General features: G+C 37.3%; 1 protein-coding gene across 4 annotated transcripts in view; it reads left to right on the top strand.

Moving 5' to 3' along the window:
• Positions 1–23,828, top strand: part of kcnn1a (potassium intermediate/small conductance calcium-activated channel, subfamily N, member 1a) — a 32,254-nt gene extending 8,426 nt beyond the window's left edge. For 2 of the 4 annotated variants that reach the window (XM_084120396.1, XM_084120394.1), the window contains exons 2-9: positions 5,151–5,600; positions 7,550–7,645; positions 10,793–11,211; positions 17,636–17,777; positions 17,922–18,032; positions 18,194–18,321; positions 20,113–20,182; positions 20,753–23,828. In XM_084120396.1, coding sequence (XP_083976522.1) covers positions 5,235–5,600; positions 7,550–7,645; positions 10,793–11,211; positions 17,636–17,777; positions 17,922–18,032; positions 18,194–18,321; positions 20,113–20,182; positions 20,753–21,037 — 1,617 coding nt within the window. In that variant the 5' untranslated portion in view covers positions 5,151–5,234 and the 3' untranslated portion in view covers positions 21,038–23,828. Of the gene's footprint in view, positions 1–5,150; positions 5,601–7,549; positions 7,646–10,792; positions 11,212–17,635; positions 17,778–17,921; positions 18,033–18,193; positions 18,322–18,557; positions 20,183–20,752 lie in introns of those variants that run through there. The other 2 variants (XR_014607173.1, XM_084120395.1) reach the window with 2 other exon arrangements.
• The last annotated feature ends 7 nt before the right edge of the window (positions 23,829–23,835 follow it).

Genomic DNA, 23,835 nt, shown 5'->3' on the forward strand with positions numbered 1-23,835 from the left:
TCCTGTGACACAAACTGAAACCTAATAGTAGTTTGGTATTGTGGCGTGTCGCGCAAGGGCGTAGATTTGGTTTGAACATTGGGGGGGTTGAAGTTTGGGTCTGCATATTTTTCATGTGATCATGGTATAAATATTGGGGGGGGTTGTAATGCATAGATTTAAATATTGGGGGGGTTATCTCCCCCCCAACCCCCCCACAAATTACGCCCCTGGGCGTGTGACACCACAGTTCCACAAGCACAGACACTGTGCTCTGAAAGGCTTAACATGTATAAAACTGCGGTTTACTTGTAAATGCTTTCTTATTCTTCCTTCTTGTCAGTGTTTAGTTCCCTTTTGACTGGCCCCTCTTTGCTTGCTCAGTGATCCCTGCTCTGGTGTTGGAATAATGTCATGCGAACCATCTGATAAACCTCTCTAATATAATTAATTAATAGATTATATGATGAAAAATTAAAGACTTTGTGAATGAAAACAATCAGCAATTTAGTGTCATATCAGTCCTATCTCCATATTAACACAATATCGCTGTTATCAAACTGTCTATGGGCAGTGTTTGATATAATTAAGCACCAATATCTGAATGTATTACTGCCATGGCTTCTCTTTATCTATAATGAAAACAGGCCTGGTGTTAATTCTCTGCATTATTTGTGTCATCTTTAACATATGAAAAAGAGAGACAGAGAGCTATCAGAAAGCGATAAAGTCTAATTTATCGTTTTAATGAATAAACTCATTATAGCAGCATGTGTCACTGATGTTCTCCTGTTTATAAAGGGGTTTACCGCCTCAGGGTTTAATGCTGTTCTTCCAAAAGCCATGAAAGTCTGCTTCGGAAAAACAGTTGTAAGAAAGAGGACAAGGAAAGGGCTGTCTTTAACCATTTAAAGTCTCCTTCTAATAAAGTCTTTCATTCTTCCTTTATCTTCCTAGCCACCTCATTTCCTCTATGACTAAAATACTGAATACTGTGCTTCTGAATTTTCTTCTTTGGCTCCTAAATTGTGGAATTCCCTGCCCTCTGAGATTAGAATGCAGAATCCCTTAGTGTTTTTAAATCGTCCCTTAAAACGTACTTTTTTAGGGTAGCTTTTATGTGATTCATGTGATTACTTTGTTATTTTATTGACTTTTTATTTTGATTGTTTGGTTAGTTTTTTACTGCCTGCACTGTTATGTGTATCTTTTAATTTAATATTTTTACGTAAAGTGCTTTGAGATGCTACTTTTAAAGGCGCTATATAAAATAGTTTATTATTATTATTATTAAAAGGTCCATTTAAATGGGATCAGTTTACGCTAAAGGTTTTACGGAGGACATTCAACCACAACAGCCCATCATACAGAAAAGAATCACAGAGGCGTTCAGTGTCTTGGCACATTCTTTGCGTTTTGTTTCTTTGTGCGTTTAATAATGTCATGAAGTGCGTAGTTTAATCTCAGTTGACCCCCACAGGCTATTGCATGATGTTGGTGAAAATGGAATTATTACTTTTCATTCACTAGTGATACCTAATGGTCAAAATGCCAGTGTTATAACAGGAAATGTGTAAAACAGGGTGTTGCTTAAAGTGAGAATATGAGAAAACATTTCACCTCAGCTGGTATTCGAAAGTTGTTTTTTTAAATATGCAAATATCAAGATATGGAAATGTCTTGGTAAGAACATCTAAATAGAAATGATTAAACCTGAAATCAAAATGTTAAAGGAAAGAAATTATTTTAGTCTCTAAACCTCTAGCTAGATTATTAGCATGCAAACTATCATTATCATTATCATTTTTGTATTCCACACTAGTTTGTACACTGGGGTTATGGTTTTATATTGTTTTTTATTTTATATATATAATTCTTTTTTTTTTTTTTTTACAGTGAATTCTTTTTGAATGTGACCTTTTCAGGTCAGTCCCAGTTGCGTTAGAATGAAACACTGAAAGGTTGCGTAACGCATGTAAGCAAAGCAAACAGTGTGAATTTGTATAATGCACTGCAAGTACCCTCTCTTGGTCCTCCAGTGCAAAATGTGTCCTTTTTGAAAACATGCCTACTAGTGATGTGGTTTTGCATTATAGCTTTCATACAAAGGTAGATGATTCTGTTGGCATATTCTCCCGTCACTAATGCAGTGATTTTTTTTAATACCATCACTTTCAAAGTGGCCTCTTCTGTGTTCAGAGCCTCCTATTAATAGTACTGACATTAAAAATTTGACACACTCAAACTTGCATTAGCTGATGGGGTGTTTGGAAATGGTGTTGTATTAAGTTCAGAATAGCTAGGAAAGAAGTGATATGGCAGTTGCATGTAAAGCCAAGTTGTTAGACTTGAAAAGCCACTGTGACGGGCCTGTGTAAGTGTGTGTCCATCATAGATATACATAGATGCCTCAGAGTCTGCTTCTGTTGGCCGCTATACGTAAGCTAAGCCATCCGCAATATTAGAACGGTCAAAGCCGGTCTGTGAATACTCGAGAGCAAGTTGACTATGTCTGCAACTGTAGTAATATGCATGTATGAATATCTACATCTGCAATAGTCTTCAGCAGATGATTTAGGATTTAATAAAACAAGATGAAGGCGTTAGTTAACACAACATTAAAAAGTTACCATAGTTTAAAAATCTGTAATATCCAGTTAATACATATAAAAACACAAACCAACATGTCACCTGTGAACATGTTATGCCATTTTTTGGGGGAAATTAAGGCCTTGTCCACACGGAGACGCATTCAGTTGTATACGTAAACATTTTGTATTGTATTGGCGTTTCGTCCAGACGGATTTGGCTTTTTGGGAGCCTGAAAACGCTATTTTTTGAAACCGGGTCCCAGAGTGGATAAATCTGAAAACGACATCCTTGCGTTTTCGTGCGTATAGCCAATTAGTATATTTTGTGAAACGATTATGTCATCACCCCACGTGTCGACCCTAGTCAGACACCGCTACGTCACGTAACAGCAAAAACACACTGCGGACTACATGCTTGTGTACTCGTGCTGCAGAAGCTACTGAGCCTTTTTTATTTCTTTATTTATTATTTACTTGAATGCATTTTAATTTTTTTATTTATTTAATTTATTTATTTATATTTTCTTTCATATGCCTTGATTAAGACATTTCATATTTTGTACCAGGCCATTTATTGTTGTTTATATTGTTCAATAAAGTTCTTGTTAAAAAAAAAAGAAGAGGAAGAAGAAGCTACTGAGCCTTATATGTGTTCTATACAGCACGCAAGGTTTATGCGCATGCTCCAAGTCTTCTCCGTTTTTAGTGTATCTCTGTGGCAAAAGTACAGCGCCACATACTGGTCGATAAGTATACTACTTGTTTTTCGTTTTGAGTCGGTTTGTTCACAGAATTTTTTTTTAGAATGAGGGAAAAAAAGATCGGATAGGGAAAGCTCTGGCTTTGTGTGGATGTGGCCTAAATCTCAGTGTTTTTTAGAGGCTGCACAATATTGTGGCATCTTGGAAAACGTATTGATTTTTACTGTGAGTGATGACAGCATCGGCGTGTTGACTGTTCCAAGATGGCGGATGCGTCAACATGTCTGGAGTGGTCAAATGTGTACATATCTTTAGTGTCTGATGTCTGGATGATATTTTACATTCCTCAACAGTTGAATTGTTTGTAATCAGAGTATCTATTCCATATTCATTTGATTAGAATTACATAAACAATGTTTTCAGTTTGGATTGAGTCTTGAATTTGCATTGTTTCCTCAATAGCCATTTGAACCGCTTGAAAATGAGCGCTAATGAATAGGTTCTTTGGAAATATATTGGGTTTTGATTACCCAGTGCAAATGTGAGGTGACAGCTAACACACATTTGTAGTCAACATCATTAATTTGTGAAGAAGTTTCTGCTAAAGCAAGATTTTGCCATTTTTTTTCTCTTTTGTTCAAGAATGTAGAGAGCAGGTCCAAAACAATGCTACAGAAAAGACCGGAATATTCTGTTCTGTTGTAATCTCTGTGATGATTTCTTGTGGCACTGATGTTCAGGACATGAGCATGAAGACATTTTTTAAATTATCAATATTCTTATTTATCAGTATTGACCAATACTGAATTTTTAGTTCATGCTTATTTCCTTGATTTTTAATTTTAGATTTTCCATCATCCAACAAATAAAACTTATCTTTATAAACAATAAGTATATAAGTTAATTAATAATCACAATTATTTGAGATGGCTGGATAACTGTGATAATTTTACAGTTTAAATTTCAGTCACATTTTGTCATTCAAATAAATTAAAGTAAATTTAAGTGTGTAAAGAAATGCCAGCATTCGTGTAAAGTTGGTCCTTACAGTTTCACACAGATATTATATGTTTTCTGGGCTCCAGTGTGAACATAAAGTGGAACATAAAATGGACCAAGAAGAAATATTTAAATATTTTACCTTAAAAATGTTATTATATAATTCCAAGACGCCGAAAATATACAAATATAATAAATTAGGCTTACATGAACAAAACAGATTAAACGTTAATCACAGCTATTTTTGTATTACAATTAATCGTCAGCACAAAATTCATGATCTTAACGGGCCTAATTGCGAGTATTCCAGTTTTAGCTCCACTTTATTTTCCACTGGTTGCTCGTCTGTGAGAGAAACATGGATCCAGGAGTGTGAGAGAACACCAGTGCCACAGCTTTCACAAAGCCCACTCCTCACTCCAGGCTAACAGTGAAACATCCAAACGTCATTATACCTCTCCATATTGGGATGTTTAGCCGCCAACCATCACGATTGCTGCACATCTGTTCTGTGTGGGTAATTTCTGCCATTGTATTCCTTCAGAGGGCTGAACTAAAAAGAAATACTATCTTTTTTTATTTGTTTTATCCATATTGTCAGAGCAGTAGACAGTTTATCAGACCTCACAGTTTGCTCATTATAAAATTAGATCATTCACACACAACTATATTAAAGTGTATCGATTTATACTTGTTTACTGTCCAAATTACATTTAGTCATTGCGATACACTGAGGTGTGAAGATGCTACAGTAGTTTTCTGATGAAATGAACCTTGGGACACTCCGGTCATGGAGCAGGGCCAATAGAGTAGATTAATGCTGGGTTTCAGTGTATATGCTGCTGACACCTATTTGTCTGTATTTGATTTTTGCTGACAGGCACATGCTGAGCGAACAAAGCTGAGCCATGCTGGATCCAAGCCCTCCCTCTCTGAGAGCAGTCACTCACTCCCTCAGATAGCCATGAACAGCTGCAAGTACAATGGAGGAGTGGTAAGACCACTGGGCAGCCTGGCGGCGTCACGACGCAACCTAGCAGAGCATGACTCTGAGACCCAGCCGCTCCAGACTCTTCACAGCTCCGGCCTGGAAGTGGTCGTCTCCAAGGGAGGTGGCGAGGACCCCAGCAAGGCGTCCAATGAGAGCCTGGTCCGAGAGAGTGGCAACGCACCACAGAAAAAAAATAAAGATATTGGCTACAAGTTGGGCCACAGGAGGGCACTTTTTGAGAAGCGCAAGCGGCTAAGTGACTATGCCCTAATATTCGGTATGTTTGGGATCGTTGTCATGGTAACTGAGACTGAACTATCCTGGGGGGTTTACACTAAGGTAGGTGCTTCCTCTTTTCATGTTCCCCATGATAAGCAGTGGGATCCAAATGGTTGAGACCACAGTGAAATTCTGGGATTAAAAATCTCAACCTAAAATTAAACAGAAATTATATGATCTAGATAAATCTAAAATAAATAAGTAATAAGTAATTGTCTGCACTATGTATATAGGTCACTACGCATTTGTACATGAAAAAAATTAATACATTTGTGAAATTATCAACTTGAGCGCTGCTGTCAATACAGCAAAAAGGACAAACAAAAAGACATTCTGGAATTCATGATCATTTTTCAATTAAAATTTTCAAGAAAATTATTATGCTGATAATAGGATTTTTAATAAAGAAATCTTAATATTAAAATGTAAAATAGTGAAATTTTCACTAGTGGTCCCAGTCCTAGGAGCCCACTATTCCTCATGTCATCCCTCATAACCTTTGGCATAAATAGCCACCATTGTAGTACATACAGATATCATATTAATATTTGTCCTCTAAACCGCATCGATCTACTCTGGGATGTAGCTCTTCTCATCTCCTTACTGTTTTGTAGTCTTTTTCACAAGCAGTACTGGAGGGCTGAAATGCTATAAACTTTGTGGTAGGCCTATTACAGAAAACTCCCAAAGCGATTCTTAATGTGGGGTCCACAAAATGAGGTGTTTGGTACTGTGACCACTCAGTTCCCTTGAGATGTGGATTTTGTAATGGTTGTGCTATTTCTAGCCCTGTGGGAGAGAACTGCTACACTGCTACTGTCACATTCAGCTGGATTAACAGAATTATCACATGGCTTGATCTTGCACGAAAAGAAAAGAAAAGAAAAGCGAGGAACAATGGCATGTGAATGTCAGCAGGAAAGAAAGTCACTCAAGATGTGTTTGTTAGGAATCTGACCTTTGAAAAAAAACCTTCCAGTGACCAACAGGTGCAATAATTAGTTTACTGTGTAATTTGTCACACGGGAAATTTATAACAATTTCAGACCTAATTTTTTCGCAGAGGGACCATTGGGACCTGGGGTTAAATTAGAAGGGGTAAGGGAGAAGGGAGTCTAATTTCACTGTTAAAATTGAATCTTTTAATTGCTTTTCTGTGGTTACATAAATTATGCACACTTTCCTCACTTCCTCATTCTGACAGAACATAAAATTTTGATTTGTGAATCTTTGCATACAGCTAGTTTCTTTAAAAAAAGTCAATCATTTTTGTATATTTAGAATAGAATTATTTTGACATGACAGATGTTTAACAGAGGAATAGCCGGTTTTGTACCTACCATAACATCAAAGTAAGCTAAAAAAACTAATTTAACTAACACTAAATTACTAGCTTTTAAGTGTAACATAAAAAAAATACAGGTTTACGGTATTTCAATATTGACTGATATGCTTGGATGGGCTAAATGGGTATTTTATGTACTGAACTACATTATACCTTTCCGTTTATTATCAGTCTCTGAAACATGCCGATCTGCAATCCTCATTCTGTTGTACAACACTAACATTTCAACTAACAAGTCCCTCACTCCCACCAACACATTTAAGCTGAGATGACAGGACAGTGCCGAAAAACATGTTCAAGTATTCACATCAAATACACCCACGTGCATAGCGTGATTGTCCATGTACTGTATGTCATAGGGAGTTTATGCCGAAAGTAAACCTAATATCAAACCTAATCAGATGGTTTGGTTCCCAAATGCATAAGGTTCATTTGTTGCCATGGGGAATATTATGGAAAGTGATTTTTTTTCCTGACACAGTGGGGATTAACTCCTCCATGGTGAAGCAATGCAGTGTATTGTGTGACGCAGATGGTTTAGACAGCATCTATTCATCCAAAAATGTTTCATTTAGTAAGCATGATTTCATAACTTTAGCATAAGCTGAAAGACTGTGGTTATGTATGGTCATACTAATGGTGTGTTTTGTTTCTCTTGCTGCAGGAATCTTCATATTCATTTGCACTGAAATGCCTTATCAGCCTTTCCACTGTTATTTTGCTTGGTCTTATAATAATGTACCACGCTCGGGAAATACAGGTTAGTTCTTGATTATAAAGAATAAAAACTTGATTGTCTTGTATTTGAATGTTCTGTTAATGATAATTCTAAGGTGAAATGTGTACATTTTTGTGTCACTAACATCAACAAACAGAATTCAAAAACATTTTCAAGCAGGCTTCTAAAACACTCCCCCTATCTGCCATTGGCTGGCCATACTGATAGTCCCGCCTCCAAATTAATGACATTGAAATGTGCTGGACATTTCAGCATGGCTACATTTGATTGTTACTGTTATAGTATTATTGTTTTGCTGTTTATGCTGATTTTTATCCTGTTATTGTTGATTTAGTCATACACAGTTGAGATTTATGTGTAAAATGCTGATAAAGAAAACGTACACATTTATCGTTGTAACAAAAATGTTATTAATTTAATTTTTGATGAACCTGAAATCCATAGTTTTTATTTTAGAATCATTGAGATTAAATTGTATTATTTTTAGGCTATATTTTCCATTTTCAGTTTAATTTTAGTTAGTTTTAGTAATTGTGTTTTGTGTCGTGTCATTTTTATTAGTTTTACTTTTAGTTGTTTTAGTAAAATGAGAAATGTTGCCTTGGCAACTAGCTGAAATAAAATGTTTAAGGTTTTTTATGTTTTAGTTTATTTCAGTTAATGCACAGTACAGTACAGACACAGTACTGTGTCTTGGGCGCTTTATTATTTTCACACAAAAAAAAAAAAAAATGGTTTTAAGCCAGTTACTTGTAGTTTTACTGTAGTGGGAAATATTAGTTTACATTTCCAAACATTCCTTTTGCTATTAATTGTAGTAATCTAGTGAGATTTTTGTATGCACAAGGAGTCTGACAGCAGCCGGTATGATCCACATGGAGATCTGATCTCACCATCATCGAGTCGGTCTGTGATTTACATGAAGAAGGAGAAAAACTGAGACAGAATAAATCCAGAAGAACTGCGGCAACATCTCCAAGACGCTTGAAGAAACCTTCCTGCAATTCTACCTGAAAAACTATGTGCAATTGTGCCTAAAAAAAAGCTGTTTCAAACGCAAAGGGTGGTCAGACCAAATATTGATTTGATTTACTTAATAGAAGTTAATTGATAAATAAAATCTATTCCTGACATTATTTTTGAAAGCATCCTCACTTTACAGCATTTTTACAGAAGTACCTAAAACTTTTCATAGTACTGTAGCTTTGCAGGTAGGTTTCTTCAAGCGTTTCCGCAGTTCTTCTGGATTTAGTCTCAGTTTTTTCAGTTTCTTCATGTAAGCCCAGATGGACTCGATGATGGTGAGATCAGATCTCCGTGTGGAGCAGACCGGCTGTTGTCAGACTCCTTGACACTACAGCAAAAGATGGGGGGTAAAAATACTAACGTGCCTAAGACTTTTGCACTACTGTATATTTTATCTGAAGTAACAGATTCTAAATGGTTTTAGTTTTAGTCAACTATAATAACCCTGGCTTTGACAAGAGTTTTTGGGCTGAACAAGATTTTGCATTTAGATAAATTAAAATTTAATTAATGAAGTAGTCTGACACAACTCTTAATCCATCATGTTGCCTTTATTTATTTATTTTTTTACAATTCCTTTATTACAGAGTGTTTACACTTTTTGAGGGAATCAGCCCGGTCTTATAATTGTCTCTTCGTACAAGCTGGAATACGTTTTTTACCATTGAAAAAATGGCACACTTCACCTTTGTCATCACCTGACATTACATCCACTTATATGCACTGGCGGAGCTAGGGGGTGGCCAGGGGTGGCCATGGCCACCCTTGGTCTAAGCTTGGCCACCCCTTTGGCCACTTCTCTCACAACTGCTGTTTCTGTCTCTTTTTTTATTGACAAAAATTTTCTTTTTTAAAACACTGAACCGTCTCTTTAAGACCACAAAAAACGTGAGACTTTTCTCACGCACATAGTAAATATAGAGTCAATCTTTCTCAACTGGTTGGTTGCAAGACCGTTTTGAGTAAGTCGAATAGAGTGCAGTCAACAACAAACGTAGTTCTCTTTTTTTCTCATGCTACTTTTATTTTAGAAGGTGTGTGTGAAAGCTTGTGACACTTCTGTCAGATGCTGAGAAAACGGCGTTGTCCTTATTCAGTTGGCTATCTTTGGTAAAATGAGATGTTATCAGGCCAAATGTCAGTAAAACTAACTTTTCTGTCATATGGCTGACAGCCGTTGTACTGTGCTTGCACATTACGCGCAAATGCGGCGTGCTGTAGCCGTAGTTGCCGTTAATTAACTCATGTAAGAATCAAAAAGGCGATTAAAGCTGTCAAAACTGCATGCATTTGTTATACTATGCGTCACATGTGTCTGGATTAAATTATTCTGCAATGTGAGATCACAATATAAGGCACAAACTGATATGTAATATTTTAATGTCCAAATAAATGTGAGCACTGTGCATTTGTACTAGAAGATATGCATTCATTTTGCGTTAATTTGTTAATTTGTAAAAATTTGTAATTTGTTAATTTTACATTATGTGCTGTTGACTTCCGCCTTGTTCACATTCTTGCACATGGGGATTCAAAAGAGAACTTTTGTTTTCCTTTTTAATTTAGGTATGATAGAACTGTTGCAATTATTTATTTTGACAACAGATATAGAAAGTTAAACTTTTTTGACAAACTCGGAATTGGTTGAAGAGTTCATTGATTATAAAAAACGCATTGAAGGTTGAATAATCTTTGGACTACAGTATTTATCTGCATGCTATCTCATCCATGAAGATGCAACAATGTAGAACAAGCAAGTTGAACTTTAGCTATAGTGTGTGCCCTTTTATTACTATTTAATTAATTTTAATATGAGGTGGTGGGTAATAATAAAAAAAATATAAAATTCACTCAGTATTCCATGATTCCTAATTCACTACTAACTCAATTACAATTAAGTACAAATTAACTTTATTCAGTTGTGTAGGCACTAAAACAGTCCAATACATTATATTCAAATTATTTTTTATCAAAAAATAATTAAGATTTCTGTGCCACCCCAAACTGGTTGCTGGCCCTTGCCTGGCCACCCCTATGAAAAAATCCTGGCTCCGCCACTGCTTATATGTGTTTTCCAGAGGAACAGAGAGTTCCTCTCGACTTCTCTGCTAATACACCCCGTTCTTCTCCTGTTTCCTGCAGCTGTTCATGGTGGACAATGGGGCGGATGACTGGAGGATAGCCATGACATATGAGCGCATCTTCTTTATTGTCCTGGAGCTGCTGGTGTGTGCCATTCACCCGATCCCGGGCCAGTATGTGTTCACATGGACGGCCCGGCTGGCTTTCACCTACGTGCCCTCTGTGGCCGATGCCGACGTAGACATCATTCTTTCCATCCCGATGTTCCTCCGCCTCTACCTGATTGGCCGGGTCATGCTCCTTCATAGCAAGCTCTTCACCGACGCATCCTCGCGAAGTATAGGTGCCCTCAACAAGATCAACTTCAACACACGCTTCGTCATGAAGACCCTCATGACCATCTGCCCGGGCACCGTGCTGCTGGTCTTCAGCATCTCCTCCTGGATCATCGCAGCCTGGACCGTTCGGGTTTGTGAGAGGTATGGCACCACAGCGACTGTGATCCCAAGCTACACAGCTACACCCCTCCCCTTCACTCGTTCTCGCTCTATTTTTCTGTCTTTCGCTCTTCTTCTCTCTGCATCTCCCACTCACTCATTCCCTCCAGGAGCATCTCCAACAGCCTCACTCTGCCTGTATGAAGAGCTTTTCTCCCATCAGCTCTGCGATTGCACCACAAATCCCAGTCCATGTTTTGTAAGCTGTATTAGCAATTGTTAAATAATTCATGACTGCTTAATTGTTTGTTTGCGGAATGGTTTGTTTTGGTAATTTTGAGGAGCCTCGAGGATACCCACTTCAAAAAAACTGCATCATCATGATCTCATCCCATGAGGCAGTGTAGATTTCGACATATTAATGCACATTAGGGTATGGACATACACAGCCTTGTTGGGCTAAAGCAGCACTGTGATGATGAATGGGTTAGATTCAAAAGACAATGATCATTAACTGTTTTATCTGTACTGTCTTTGCCATTCCTGCCTACGTTATCTGCTTCTCCTCACCTTTACCTCTCCAACACATGCCTTGTACCAGAATTAATTTAACCAGAATTAATCTTTCAAACATATCTGAATAAATAGGGCTGTGCAGAAACTTCTTTAAGCCTCATTCACACCGCCAGCAACTCACAACGACAAACCAACCGTAAGTTATTGTTTTTCAGTGAGAACTGCAAATCTCCAGCGATATGACAAAGTTAAGTAATGTTTATTCTGTGCAAACGAAATGAGGTGATGCAATGCGGTGACAACCAATAGGAGTACAGCGGAGATGCACTTGATTCATCTCCTGTGAGATGCTGTAGTCGACTATAGCGTTAATATTACTGTGAGTGATTTCACTGATCTATATGATCTGCATTTGCCCACGTGCAGCAATACAATAAAAAATCATGCGAGGAAAACCGATCCAGAACTTGACGTCATTCTACATTAGTTCATGCTATTCATAGATTCATAGATTCATGCACTGATAATCTTTCGTCTTGTTCATGATATGACGCATTTATGCACTGCTGCAAATAATATACAAACGTTTTCCCCTGCAGCAAGAAAACTGACATTTTTAACGGCTATACATTTAATTTGTAGTCAGATTTTCAAAAGCTGATACAAAAAGCTGTCAGTGTGAATGAGGCACTAGAAATTAAGTATGCTTATATAATAGGGCTGGGTAAAAAGTATTTATTTTCAGATTAATTGCGATCTTCATTTGAACAATCATGAAATTGGTTCTTAAAAACCATAGGTCTTTTACTCTAAGCCCCAACAAAGAAAGTTATATTTTATCAGTTTGCAGTGAATGTAATGTGTTAAAAAGGCTAGACATAATACATTTAAATGTATTAAAAATGTACTTGAGTATGTTTTTAGTACAATACAAATATACTATAATGCATTTTTAATACATTTAACAGTGCGTCTTTTTCACCAGGGGTACCATGAGTTGGACTGCAATAATATCCAGTATAGTTAAATTCACAAACAAATGACTCTTTTGAGTGGATCAAAAACACGCAGTAAATTTTTTCATGTATTAGCGAAATGGAAATTATAATTGATATATCCCCAAATGAATTGCGATCAAATGAAAAAGAATCAAAATTGTTATCAAACTGCATTGAGTGCTTGTGAATCAAAATTGATCTGAACTGAGAAATATGTATTGGCACCCAGCCCTAATAGCCCTAATAAACACAGCTGTTCCATCTAAGCCAAAGAAATGCCTTGCAAAAGAAAAGAGATGACAAGAAGAGGTGTCAGTAACTCTCATCTCTGTGGCAGAAAGATGGTTCACTCTGAAAGGTGGTTCACAAAAGGATCAGTCTCTGGCTATATTTCACTTTGGTGGGTTTACAAGAGACTGAACAGGCAACAATGAAGAGTTTGGAGTGGTAAACGAGGTGAAGGTTTTGATGTTACACCATACCACTACCCAGCACTCTGCACCCCAGTCTCATCGGCTGCAATGCACGACACGATGCTGCCCACACTCTGGTTTTTTCTTGCGTGAGTAATTTGCGTTGCGTGTGCGTGTCTGTATGAGCGAATGGGAGGTTTCGAGTGTGTGTGTGACTATAATTCACTGTTGTACTTTCTATTTCCCCTCTATGCTGCTCCATAGGGATGCCATGTGAGTCCTCGTTCTCTAGCCGTGGAAAACCTATCATTGTTCATTGAGCTGGTGCCACTGCTGCTCTAAGAGGGGGGAGGGGGTGGGATTCAGCAGCTCTGACCGAAAAATAAAAACTCGATTAGATTAATTTATTGGTAAAAACGAAGGGAAAAAAACATGTGTGAATGTGGCACCATCCGCAAAGGAGAAGTTTGTTGATAGCAAATGCACTAATGGTTTCAAAAGCTATGATTTGCGCAGCACTGTGAATCAAGCGTCTCTTTCTAAAGTGCTCAGGAGTAGGAGGGAGGGAGGAGGAGGGAGTTTGTGTTAAAATGGAGCAGCTCCTTCAAATCACCTTTACAAACAGGCCTGAGGGCAACTCTTTTTCCCCCCCGATTATTCCTTCAGCAGCTGTTATTGAACTGTAATACGCCCCAGCACAAAAGAGATCTTCAGCAAAACCTGTGTAACAAACCTTTGAATTTTACCTGATACTGTACATGTGCTTATCTTTGCATCTTTGTAGTGTTCAAATATAGGTTGCTATAACAGGTCAGGTCAAACGTTTGATCGCACATTTGTTTAGCTTAAATCTAAACGATTACCACACGGACAATGTGTGCAAGCAGTTGAACAACACTGGGCCGCTTATTGATGACAAATTGAGCACATAAAGGTGAAATGTTGCTGTCCATTCTAGCACAGTCTCCTCAGAGACGAGAGATAGCAAGGTTTTGGAATGCTAGACTACTGGGTACCCACTTCTGGTAAACTATGAAACAGCATGGTAGTCTTCATGTTTACTGCTCTGTTGTCATTCAAAAGAGGCGCTTGTTTCTCCAAAGTGCTGCTAAATTGGACCTTTTACTGCACTTTTTTCTTTTCTCTAAGCACACTGGCCAGCCCAAAGGGCAGAACGGTGTGAGACTGGACGAGCACGGAGTCCGTCTGGAATGGGAGGGATGGGAAAATGAAGGAAGGGCTGGGACATTGGAGGAACATTGCTGCTATTTGCAACGTTGGCTTATCATTCATTCACACTTGAATTCATGCACCCCCTGTTCATCGCTTCACATCTCTTGGTCCTGTTTCCGCCCCCTCCCTGCCCACTTTTCCCTGAATATTTTGCATGAGTCAGGCAGTTTCCTTCTCTTAGGCCCTTTCCCCAAATGTACGTACAATTCCATGCATCATTCCATCTTTATCTTCTTCTCAAAAGATAACGTTTTCGTGTAGCTGAAAGTACAATAGCAGAAAAGCATGATATTCTTGGATAGGAAATAGAGTATATGAGAAGGTGCATTATAGTACAATACCTTCCATTTTATCAAGATGCTCCACAATATCTCCATCATGAATGCTGTCTTTAGTGCACACAGTTACTGGAGTGTTGTGTTAAGGATGGATATTCAGAAGATGAATAAACACCAGCTCACTGACAGCATATGTTTAGTTAGTGCTAGAAGGACTGTTTCTACAAAACGTGTCCTGATGATGGTTTAACTTGTGCCCAAAGCATCTTACCTTCCTCCAGAGAACTGTAATATTGTGTCTGAACCTTGTCTGGTTTTAATGTCACACTGAGGCCTGTAACTTGCAGTGTGAGCGGACAATGAAGTGAACTACTATGTAAGGGAATGGGGGACTAAACTATGGTATTATATTTGTTGGGCGTTGCCTCTGTGTGAGACTTAATTAACATTAGGGATGCACAATCGGTACAATATCGGTTGTCAACCGATGTTAGTGCTTTTTTTTTTTTTTTTTTTTTTTTTGTATCTGTCTATATTGAATATGTATTTATGCATACTTACTTTACCCTATTGTTTCATTTTTAGATTTTGAACAATATATCGGTACCATATCGGTTATCAATTGATGTTGATACTTTTTATTTTTTTATGTATTTGTATCAGGTTATATTGAATATTTAATTGTGCATACTTATTTCCCCTATTTTTATTTTTAGATTTTGCACAATATATTGGTATTGTATTGGTTATCAACCGATGTTATTTTTTTTTTATTATTATTATTGAATCAAGATATATTGAATATTTCATTGTGCATAATCATTTCCCTTAGATGTCCATCATCTAATGCTCGCTTAAGTTTTCTGTAAAAACAATAATAATTACTAATTTAATTACACTGTTAAATGTAATCTTTAGCAAATTTTATATTGAATATCCATTTTTCATGCTGTGCATTTTAATGATGTGATGCCTAAATTCACTTGAGGCATTTAAAACGTCTAACAGAATTTTATTATTGGCCATTTATTAATTATTGGCCATAACACAAAAATCAGTATTCGTGCATTTTGATAGGTAAATACATTTAAGTGGCTTTATATTTGCTCCATCATTGCATCCTTTAACCATGCTGTCAGGGTACGAGTCATTAAAGGTATGGGATTGCTGGGTTCTGTGAATTTTTCTACGAAACAACTGTATGGGTTTTTATGTGAAATTGGGATATGACGGGTATTTGGGGAAACATCTTTTTTCAGATAGAGTTCTTGATCTAAGTTGAAGGTGGTGCCAGCTCTTCTCCATTTTATGCCAGTATTGCATACAGTATATTGAGAGCTTTAGAAGGCCAGTATGTAGCTTTTTGCTTTCGATTACCAGCATTGAGGGAAATGTTAATCCACTTCTTCACTGTCAAAACAAAGGCAAGCTAATGATTAAGACAGTGTGCATAGTCATGATCAGATTTGCATTGCATATTCATGTTCATGTGTGCAAACAGACCTCACAGGACACGACCTCTTTCCAAAATTGTGCCGTGTGAATTATTAGCATCTAATAGATTTCTAGGAGCAAGCATATTGTTAAGATAATTGTAGAATGCAAGTCTGATGTAAAAGAGGGTCTTTACCAGAGCTCTTCGAGAGTAAAATCTGGTATGCCAAGGACTTGTTCACCTCTGAGATCTGACACCAGCTTCAAAAAAGATCATTGAAAATGACTAAACCTATATGAGAATGGTTTGTGCCAGCACTGTGCGTTGTTTTACAATAGTTATGTAGCACATGGGCAAACATCCTAATTGCTGTGAATAATCCCTCACTAGAACAAATTTTTAACAACTTGCATATACTGTGATCAACTTGCATATACTGTTTTACTATAGGGTTCGCATTTTTGCTCTCAATATACTGGCTTATTCAGCATGCAGGATGTGGATTTCTTCTTTAAAATGCCTGCATGGTAACTATGCTTTTCGCATGTGATAACGGGACTCTCCCATTACACTGAACAATAAAAAACAATTACAACGCTCCTGCTCTTAGAGCATGACTACAGAGATGAATTGTGCTGTAGACAGGTGCAACTGATGGTGGCATGTCATCTCTTGTGTTTTGAGTATGCGGTCTTAGAGTGGATATTGAGGAACATTTAATTTTTTATGTAATAAATGTGTTTGATTAGATACTGAATTAACATTGTGGGTCACTTTCGTTCAGTCCGGCTACTCAAAGTGACCGTTGAAGAGCCTGGGCCTTGTTTTGTTATTCCTCATCAGATAAATGTCTTCTGACCTGTGCTTAGCTCCTCTTTGACAGGCTGCTGAAAAGGTCAACCTCCTGCAGATATGTGGATGAGCTGCTAGCAATAGTCTAGTCTGGGACCAATAAGTTAGGTCATTTGAATTGGTCTCTGGGGATTTTTAAACATTTCTATAGCTGATCTGGATCATCCTTCCACTGACTTGTGGACTGCATTTCACAGTCAAGCATTGCTGATATGCAAAGTGAAAAGTAACAGAGAATTTATTGGACCATTTGTGCTGGTTGTTTAATTTCCTATTGAAAATACAAAATAATTTGTGTTTTAAAGGAATTATTAATTTTCATAAATGTTTAAAAACTTTGAATTTTATTATTTCTTTCTTTATTCATTCATTCTTTCATTTATTATTGCTTTCACTTTATAAATATTCCAGCAGAACATTGAGCATTTTGTTTTGAGTCTGGGAAGGTACAGAATGTTGTATGGTCAAAAACATTACCATGTAAATATTTAAAATAATATTAGATGTTGTCCGGTATTTACTGCTTTTGGTCATTTTTCTATTAGTTTGTGGGGGTTTTTTTCCCATTATTGTCTTTATTGGGGAAAAAAGCATCAAAGACCTGATGTTGAGATTTAATTTTACCCAATTCTATTTCTACATATATTTTGTCAGATGGGCAAAATGTTCATAATTAAACTTTTAGCCTTTTTTCCACAGCCTGATTTAGATTCTCTGCCTGTTCTGTTCTTACTATTCTAGGTATCATGACAAACAGGAAGTCACTAGTAACTTTCTTGGCGCTATGTGGCTAATTTCCATAACTTTCCTATCAATTGGATATGGAGATATGGTCCCTCATACATACTGTGGGAAAGGGGTCTGTCTTCTTACAGGAATCATGGTATGTCTTTAAAAAAGGAATTATATTTAAATGTAGTATTTCAAATAAAATTTTGTTTGCATTTGTGAAATGAACTTTTTTGTCCCATTTTGAGTGGTAATATTTATGTTGAAAACAGATACTATTCATTATCTCTTCCTGTAGGGAGCTGGTTGCACTGCACTTGTAGTCGCGGTGGTGGCCAGAAAGTTAGAATTGACAAAAGCTGAGAAACACGTCCACAATTTCATGATGGACACCCAACTTTGTAAACGAGTAAGTGATAAGAGTATTTATTAAAAAATAATATGTATTTTAACCAATCCTGATGTTTTATTTGTTTTTTGTTTTTTACTTTCCCAGTTTCTCTGGAAAATGCATAATGGTCATGTATTGCAATTCTGTAGTAATGTTGAATTTTCATCTTTTTCTTCCAGGTAAAGAACACAGCTGCCAATGTACTCAGGGAAACATGGCTCATCTACAAACACACAAAATTAGTGAAGAAGATAGATCATGCCAAAGTGCGCAAACATCAGCGCAAGTTCTTGCAGGCCATTCACCAGTAAGCAAAATGTTGATACAATTCAGATTTTTTGCAGGCTATTTATTAATGATAAACTGCAGTTATGATTAATTGTCCCTTGAACGATCAGTATGATTAAAAGTTAAAATGTGGTAATTTTGTATATACATTTATAATGGATGTTCAACTGTATGTTTTGTTTGTCTTCACTAATTTGAGAAACTACTCTTTCATGTTTTGAACGTTTTGGTTTTGTGTCTTTTTTTTTTTTTAAGGAACTGTTGTATATTTTTTAAAGTCACGTTAAATAAGAAGCGGAAGGTATTTGGTAATCCGGTTGCCAAAATCATTGATGCCCATATTGCATCACAAGTTCTTGTCAATCAAGTGTCAAAGACATTAGGATTGATTTCTGAACCTTCTCAGGAGAATCAGTCAGCATGTTATTCTTTGTAATGTGATGATTGTCCTTCTCCCCTCTCCTTCCCCAAACCCTTACGTTGTGGTTATGGTTAGTGCAGTGTAATGGCTCACATGTTGTGTATATGTTGTGGTTTCTAAACTTAAACTGTGTTTTGTCTTCGTTCTGCTCTATCACTGCAGAGCTCAGAAGTAAGTTTTGTCCTCTGTGTTTTTCTCCTCACATCCTCCCTGTCTTTGTTTCATATGCATGGAGTCGGAAGCTGAATGCCGATTTTGGTTACCTATATTGCTTCTCTCCATTCTAAGTCTAGAATGAAAAAGATGCAACATTACTTAATGCTGTATGGTTTTATGTAACCTTCTGAAGGAGAAGCATCTTTGGAACTGTTGATTTGTTCATTTGCACCAAATCCATTATTCAAAAGCGTAAATCTCTGTATTAACTTGCATTGATAGCCCCGCCTCATGTGTCCAGAGGAAAACTAAGCACAGTATGTGGGACAGGATGTTCAGGACATTCAGAAACAGCACCTTTAAAGATTGACTTTCATTAAATAGTCTTGCAATTAACCTCTATAGACTTTGTCTATTGATAAAGCATGTATTCGGTTGATGCCGTGTTCCCTTCCACCTCAGGCACTAACTTAAGCTAAAGACATTTAGGGTCATCCAGGGCTTTGATGCAAGATGATATGGAGTTTTTGCATTAGAAAGAATGCTGACCATGTCCTGCATCTCCAGATTTTTATTTTTGGATACTCCAAAATAAATCCTTAAGCTTGAAAAGACAAAAAAAAAAAAAGCTAACATTTTTCAAAGCTTGGCATTTAGCTAATGAATGACAAATCGGAGCGGAAGACTCGCATTGTTTTAATTACGACACTTAACGGGCAGGATATTAAGGCAGCCTTTCTTACAATGTCTCCTCATGGTCAGAGTCATCCCTGTACTCTTTCATAGTTGCTATGGCACAAATAAAAAAAACTTCATTAACACATTCTTTTAAAATTTTGTTCAGAAGCAAGCCCACAGCAAGCAATGCCATTCTCACAAGCATTTTCAGCGGTGTCACATATACCTCTACCTCAGCTGTTTGCCACTTCCTTTGACCTCATCCACAAACGAGGCTCTCGGATGGCTTTTTTTGTGAATGGTTGACGCGTGCCTGCAGGGGCAAAAGGAGATGTGTCATGTTTGAACGTTAAGTTAAGAGTTTTCTCTTCTTTACATTTCATAGATTGGGTTTGCATGACTGGTATGGCAAACAGGACTGTGAATGCTTGCATGCAGGCCACTCTCTCTCTATCCTTCATCCTTATCAAGTCTTCCTGACAGGAATCTGTTACTCTTCCCTAATGTCCCCCTCCTCCCAACCCCCCATCCCTCCATAACCCTGCCTCCTCCCAGGCTCCGCAGTGTGAAAATGGAGCAGAGGAAACTCAATGACCAGGCCAACACTCTGGTGGACTTGGCGAAGGTACGTTAAAGGCTTCATAATGTGAAAATCAAATGAAATGTGAAATAAATAAATTAAATGAAAACCTTTGATGATCTGGGTAAATTGTACCTGTTTTTGGTGTCTGGGAAACTTACGAGTTTCTTCTAAAGGGTGGTACTAAAGTAAATAAATAAATAAAATGTTAACACTTTATTTTGATGGTCCCTTTTGAACATTCTGTTGACTAAGTAACGTTGCACCTATGTGTCAACTATCTTTCATTGGAGTATTAGCAGAGTGTCTGCTTAATATCTGCTAACTTTATTTTGTTGGTCCCCCAACAGACATTCTACTGACTATAAGTAACTTTGCAACTACCTCAACTTACTCTAACCCTACCAGTCTACTAATACTCGACTAACACTCTAATGAGAGTTAGTAGACATGTAGGTGCAATGCCAATAATAGTCAACAGATTGTTCAAAAGAGACCATCAAAATAAAGTGAAACCAAATATTTAATCTAAATAAGATGTAGGAATAAATGGATGGATGGGTTGATATTGATTGATTTCATTCGATCTCACTCTTTCTCTACGCTCTCTTTTAGACACAGAATGTGATGTACGACCTGGTGTCAGAGCTGCAGGAACGCAGCGAGGAGCTGGACAAGCGTATTGGCACGCTGGAGGACAAACTGGACGCAGTCACCGGCAGCCTGCAGGCTCTGCCCTGTCTGATCTCCCAAGCCATAACTCAGCAGCAGCAGGACCTCCTGGATGGCTTCATGCACCGCTTCCGCCCCGCTTCACTGGGCTCAGAACGCTCCTGGACCCCCTCCAGACGGCGTCGCTCCCCTTCCACTGCCCCGCACACTTCCTCTGACAGTGGCTAACGCCGACCTGGACCCCCTCGCCGCTTCCAAAGGTCTCAGACTTAATCACGTAAGATGATCAAGCCGAGATTGAGGACTCGTATTAATAAGTAGAGAAGAATTCAAAAATAGTAGATATATGGTTTATGTTTAGCCATTGTATGGCTGTTCAAGTTAGCTTTTTTGTAAAGCCCTCATATATTTACAAGACTGAGTTCAGGAAGCTAGAGTGAGTCCAGGAAACTGGTCCTTCAAACTGCGACATCATGGGGTCCACAGGAAGGTAAACCAACGTAGACCACAAAGGAGCGACGCACCCACATAGAAGAGATTCACTGGTCCTATAAGACATCTGTGCCAGGATGAGCACCGAGAGCGCTTCTGGGTGCTTTGCGATCACTTCAGCGTTCAGCTGGAGACGGAGGAGCACATGACCTTACTACTGAGTAGAATAATGCAGGAATGCCAACCTTAAGGATTCAGTTCCCTTGCTCCTTTAAGGGAAATTGGGTGCAACTAACCTTTTTTAGTTACAAATTGGCATGTTATTTTTTTCAGTGCCTGAATGTATAGATTGTGGAGGGTTGTCCATTTACAAATTTTGGAGCGAGTTTTTGTACAATGTTAACACAAGCATTGCATTCCTTTTTCAGATACATTCCTCTTGAAGACATTTAACTCGTCTGTCTTAACAAACACCATTAACTCTGTCGCAGTCTTCTCTTATTTTCCAAAGCCTTTCAATACTTCCATCAGTTAGAAAAGCAAGGAAAGACAGAAAGGAAGAGTGGGGGAAAAGAGGAATTGAAGGAAGGAAGGATACAAATGAAAGAAATATAGGAAGGAAGGAATACAAAAAGTAATTGTTTCTATTCAAGCTGGTAACACTTTCTTCATTTTAATGAAATCTGAGCTTCCAGAAGTCTTCACATTACCGAAAGGCTGCATTTTTGATTTTGAAATGACAGCACTGAGTGCTAAATGCTGTGGTAGGCACAAATGTATGACAGGACTGAGATTTAAACCTTGCATGTTTCAGTGCAAATGTGACGAATGGATTATGGATGGTTTTTCAAACGTGTGTTTGTGTGTGTGTGTGTGTGTGTGTGTTCTTTTCGTTTTATTTCATTTATTTTTTACACAGAGATTCCTTTTTAACGTTGGATAGTATTTTTAGAGTTGCGAATATAGCGGTGCAGTAATGTGGTTATGTTTGTTAAATGCATTCCTTGTTCTACCTAAATGAATTTCTCGACCAAGTGATTGATGAATCAGTAAAAAAATAGGATTAACACAAAATGAATCTTTCTATAATCATGAGAGGATCTTCTCTGAGAGAATACATCTGATAGAGCAGAAAGAGATGCTTATGGAAGACATTATTGTGGCTCACATTTGCACTTTTCAAAATATACCGTTAAGGCAGCTTAGATTAAAAATCTGTCTCTCCTGTTCACATGTATTTTACTGACATCTATGGTTTTAAATAATCGCATAACCTTAAAGCAACTGACAATGTTATGTGCTTGACGATGTAATTGTCACCGATTAGAACCAATGGTAAATGACTGCAAACCATCTCATTGCAACTTGCTTTAGAAAAGCTTTATTTTTTATTATTTTAGCTATTTAATTCTAATTGTTTGGAGAAACCTATATAAGATCAGGCAAAAATGGGGTATTAATTATTTGTGCTTGATTTAATATTTATAAATCATTAGACTTTTATTCTGCAAGACATTCTATTCCTAACCAAAGTCTAAATACCCTTAGTTAAAAAACGTATATGTTTTTATACAGCCTATGATCACATGGAAATGTATTTACACACTTAAAGACACAGACTTTGTGCACATTTCTTGTGAGATTGAAGCCAAATTCTTGCCAAAATACTTCAAATAATGCATGTTTGATTTTTTTCTGATTTGCTTGTAAAACATTTGTTAAAAAATTATTAAATGAGAAAAAGATTTACATAATTTACTATTTCATCACAACTCCTATCCAGCTTGTTTCAGTCTTGTCAATACTGCGTTTAGGTCTTGTGTATTTCTAGTCCTCTGTTCTTGTGTACAAACGATGCCTAAAATTAGCAATTTTGCCAAACAAAAATGACTACATTTAAACTGAAACCTTGGATGATGGGGGGAAAAAAGGATGGAGAATTCTCACAGCTTTCATTGTTGAAATATACTTGACACTTCTAGCACATTTTGATAAAACAAAGATTAAAGAAGAACTGAGAAAGCCAGTCATAACATTCAATTCATAATGTAGACAAAAATAGAGGAACAGACTGCTTTAATATTTAAGCTGCTGTTGATGACCAAAATCAAGTGCAATTTAGATCCTGATTAAAATCAAAAATAATTTGATGATTGCATGGTTTTTTAACAACATGACCATGACCCTTGTTCATGCCTTTCTCTCTCTTTCACTGTCAACACAGTCTAAATGTTGTAATGTGCCAATTATGAAGTAAGACTCAGATGCCTTCTGATGTCAAACTGCATACACGAGTAGATGGGACACCAAATCACTAGAACGTATTTTATTGGATTACATGATTTCATTTTCTTTCTTGTTTTTTTTTCTTCCTAATTGCCTTTCTTTGTGAAATACCTGTGAATGATTAAATACGGAGAGAAGACTTGCATTTTGTATCCTCCCAGGTTGACTGTACATAAAGGCATGGGTTATCTTGGTCTCGTATGTTGAGATCCTCTTATTTTGTTTACATATAGCCCAAGAAGCTACAGTGTGGACAAAATCTGCCCATGTTTCAGATAATAAACATCAAATTCTTGAGAAATACACTG

The sequence above is a fragment of the Abramis brama genome (assembly GCF_963993115.1).
Source record: "Abramis brama genome assembly, chromosome: 7".
NCBI lineage: Eukaryota > Metazoa > Chordata > Actinopteri > Cypriniformes > Leuciscidae > Abramis > Abramis brama.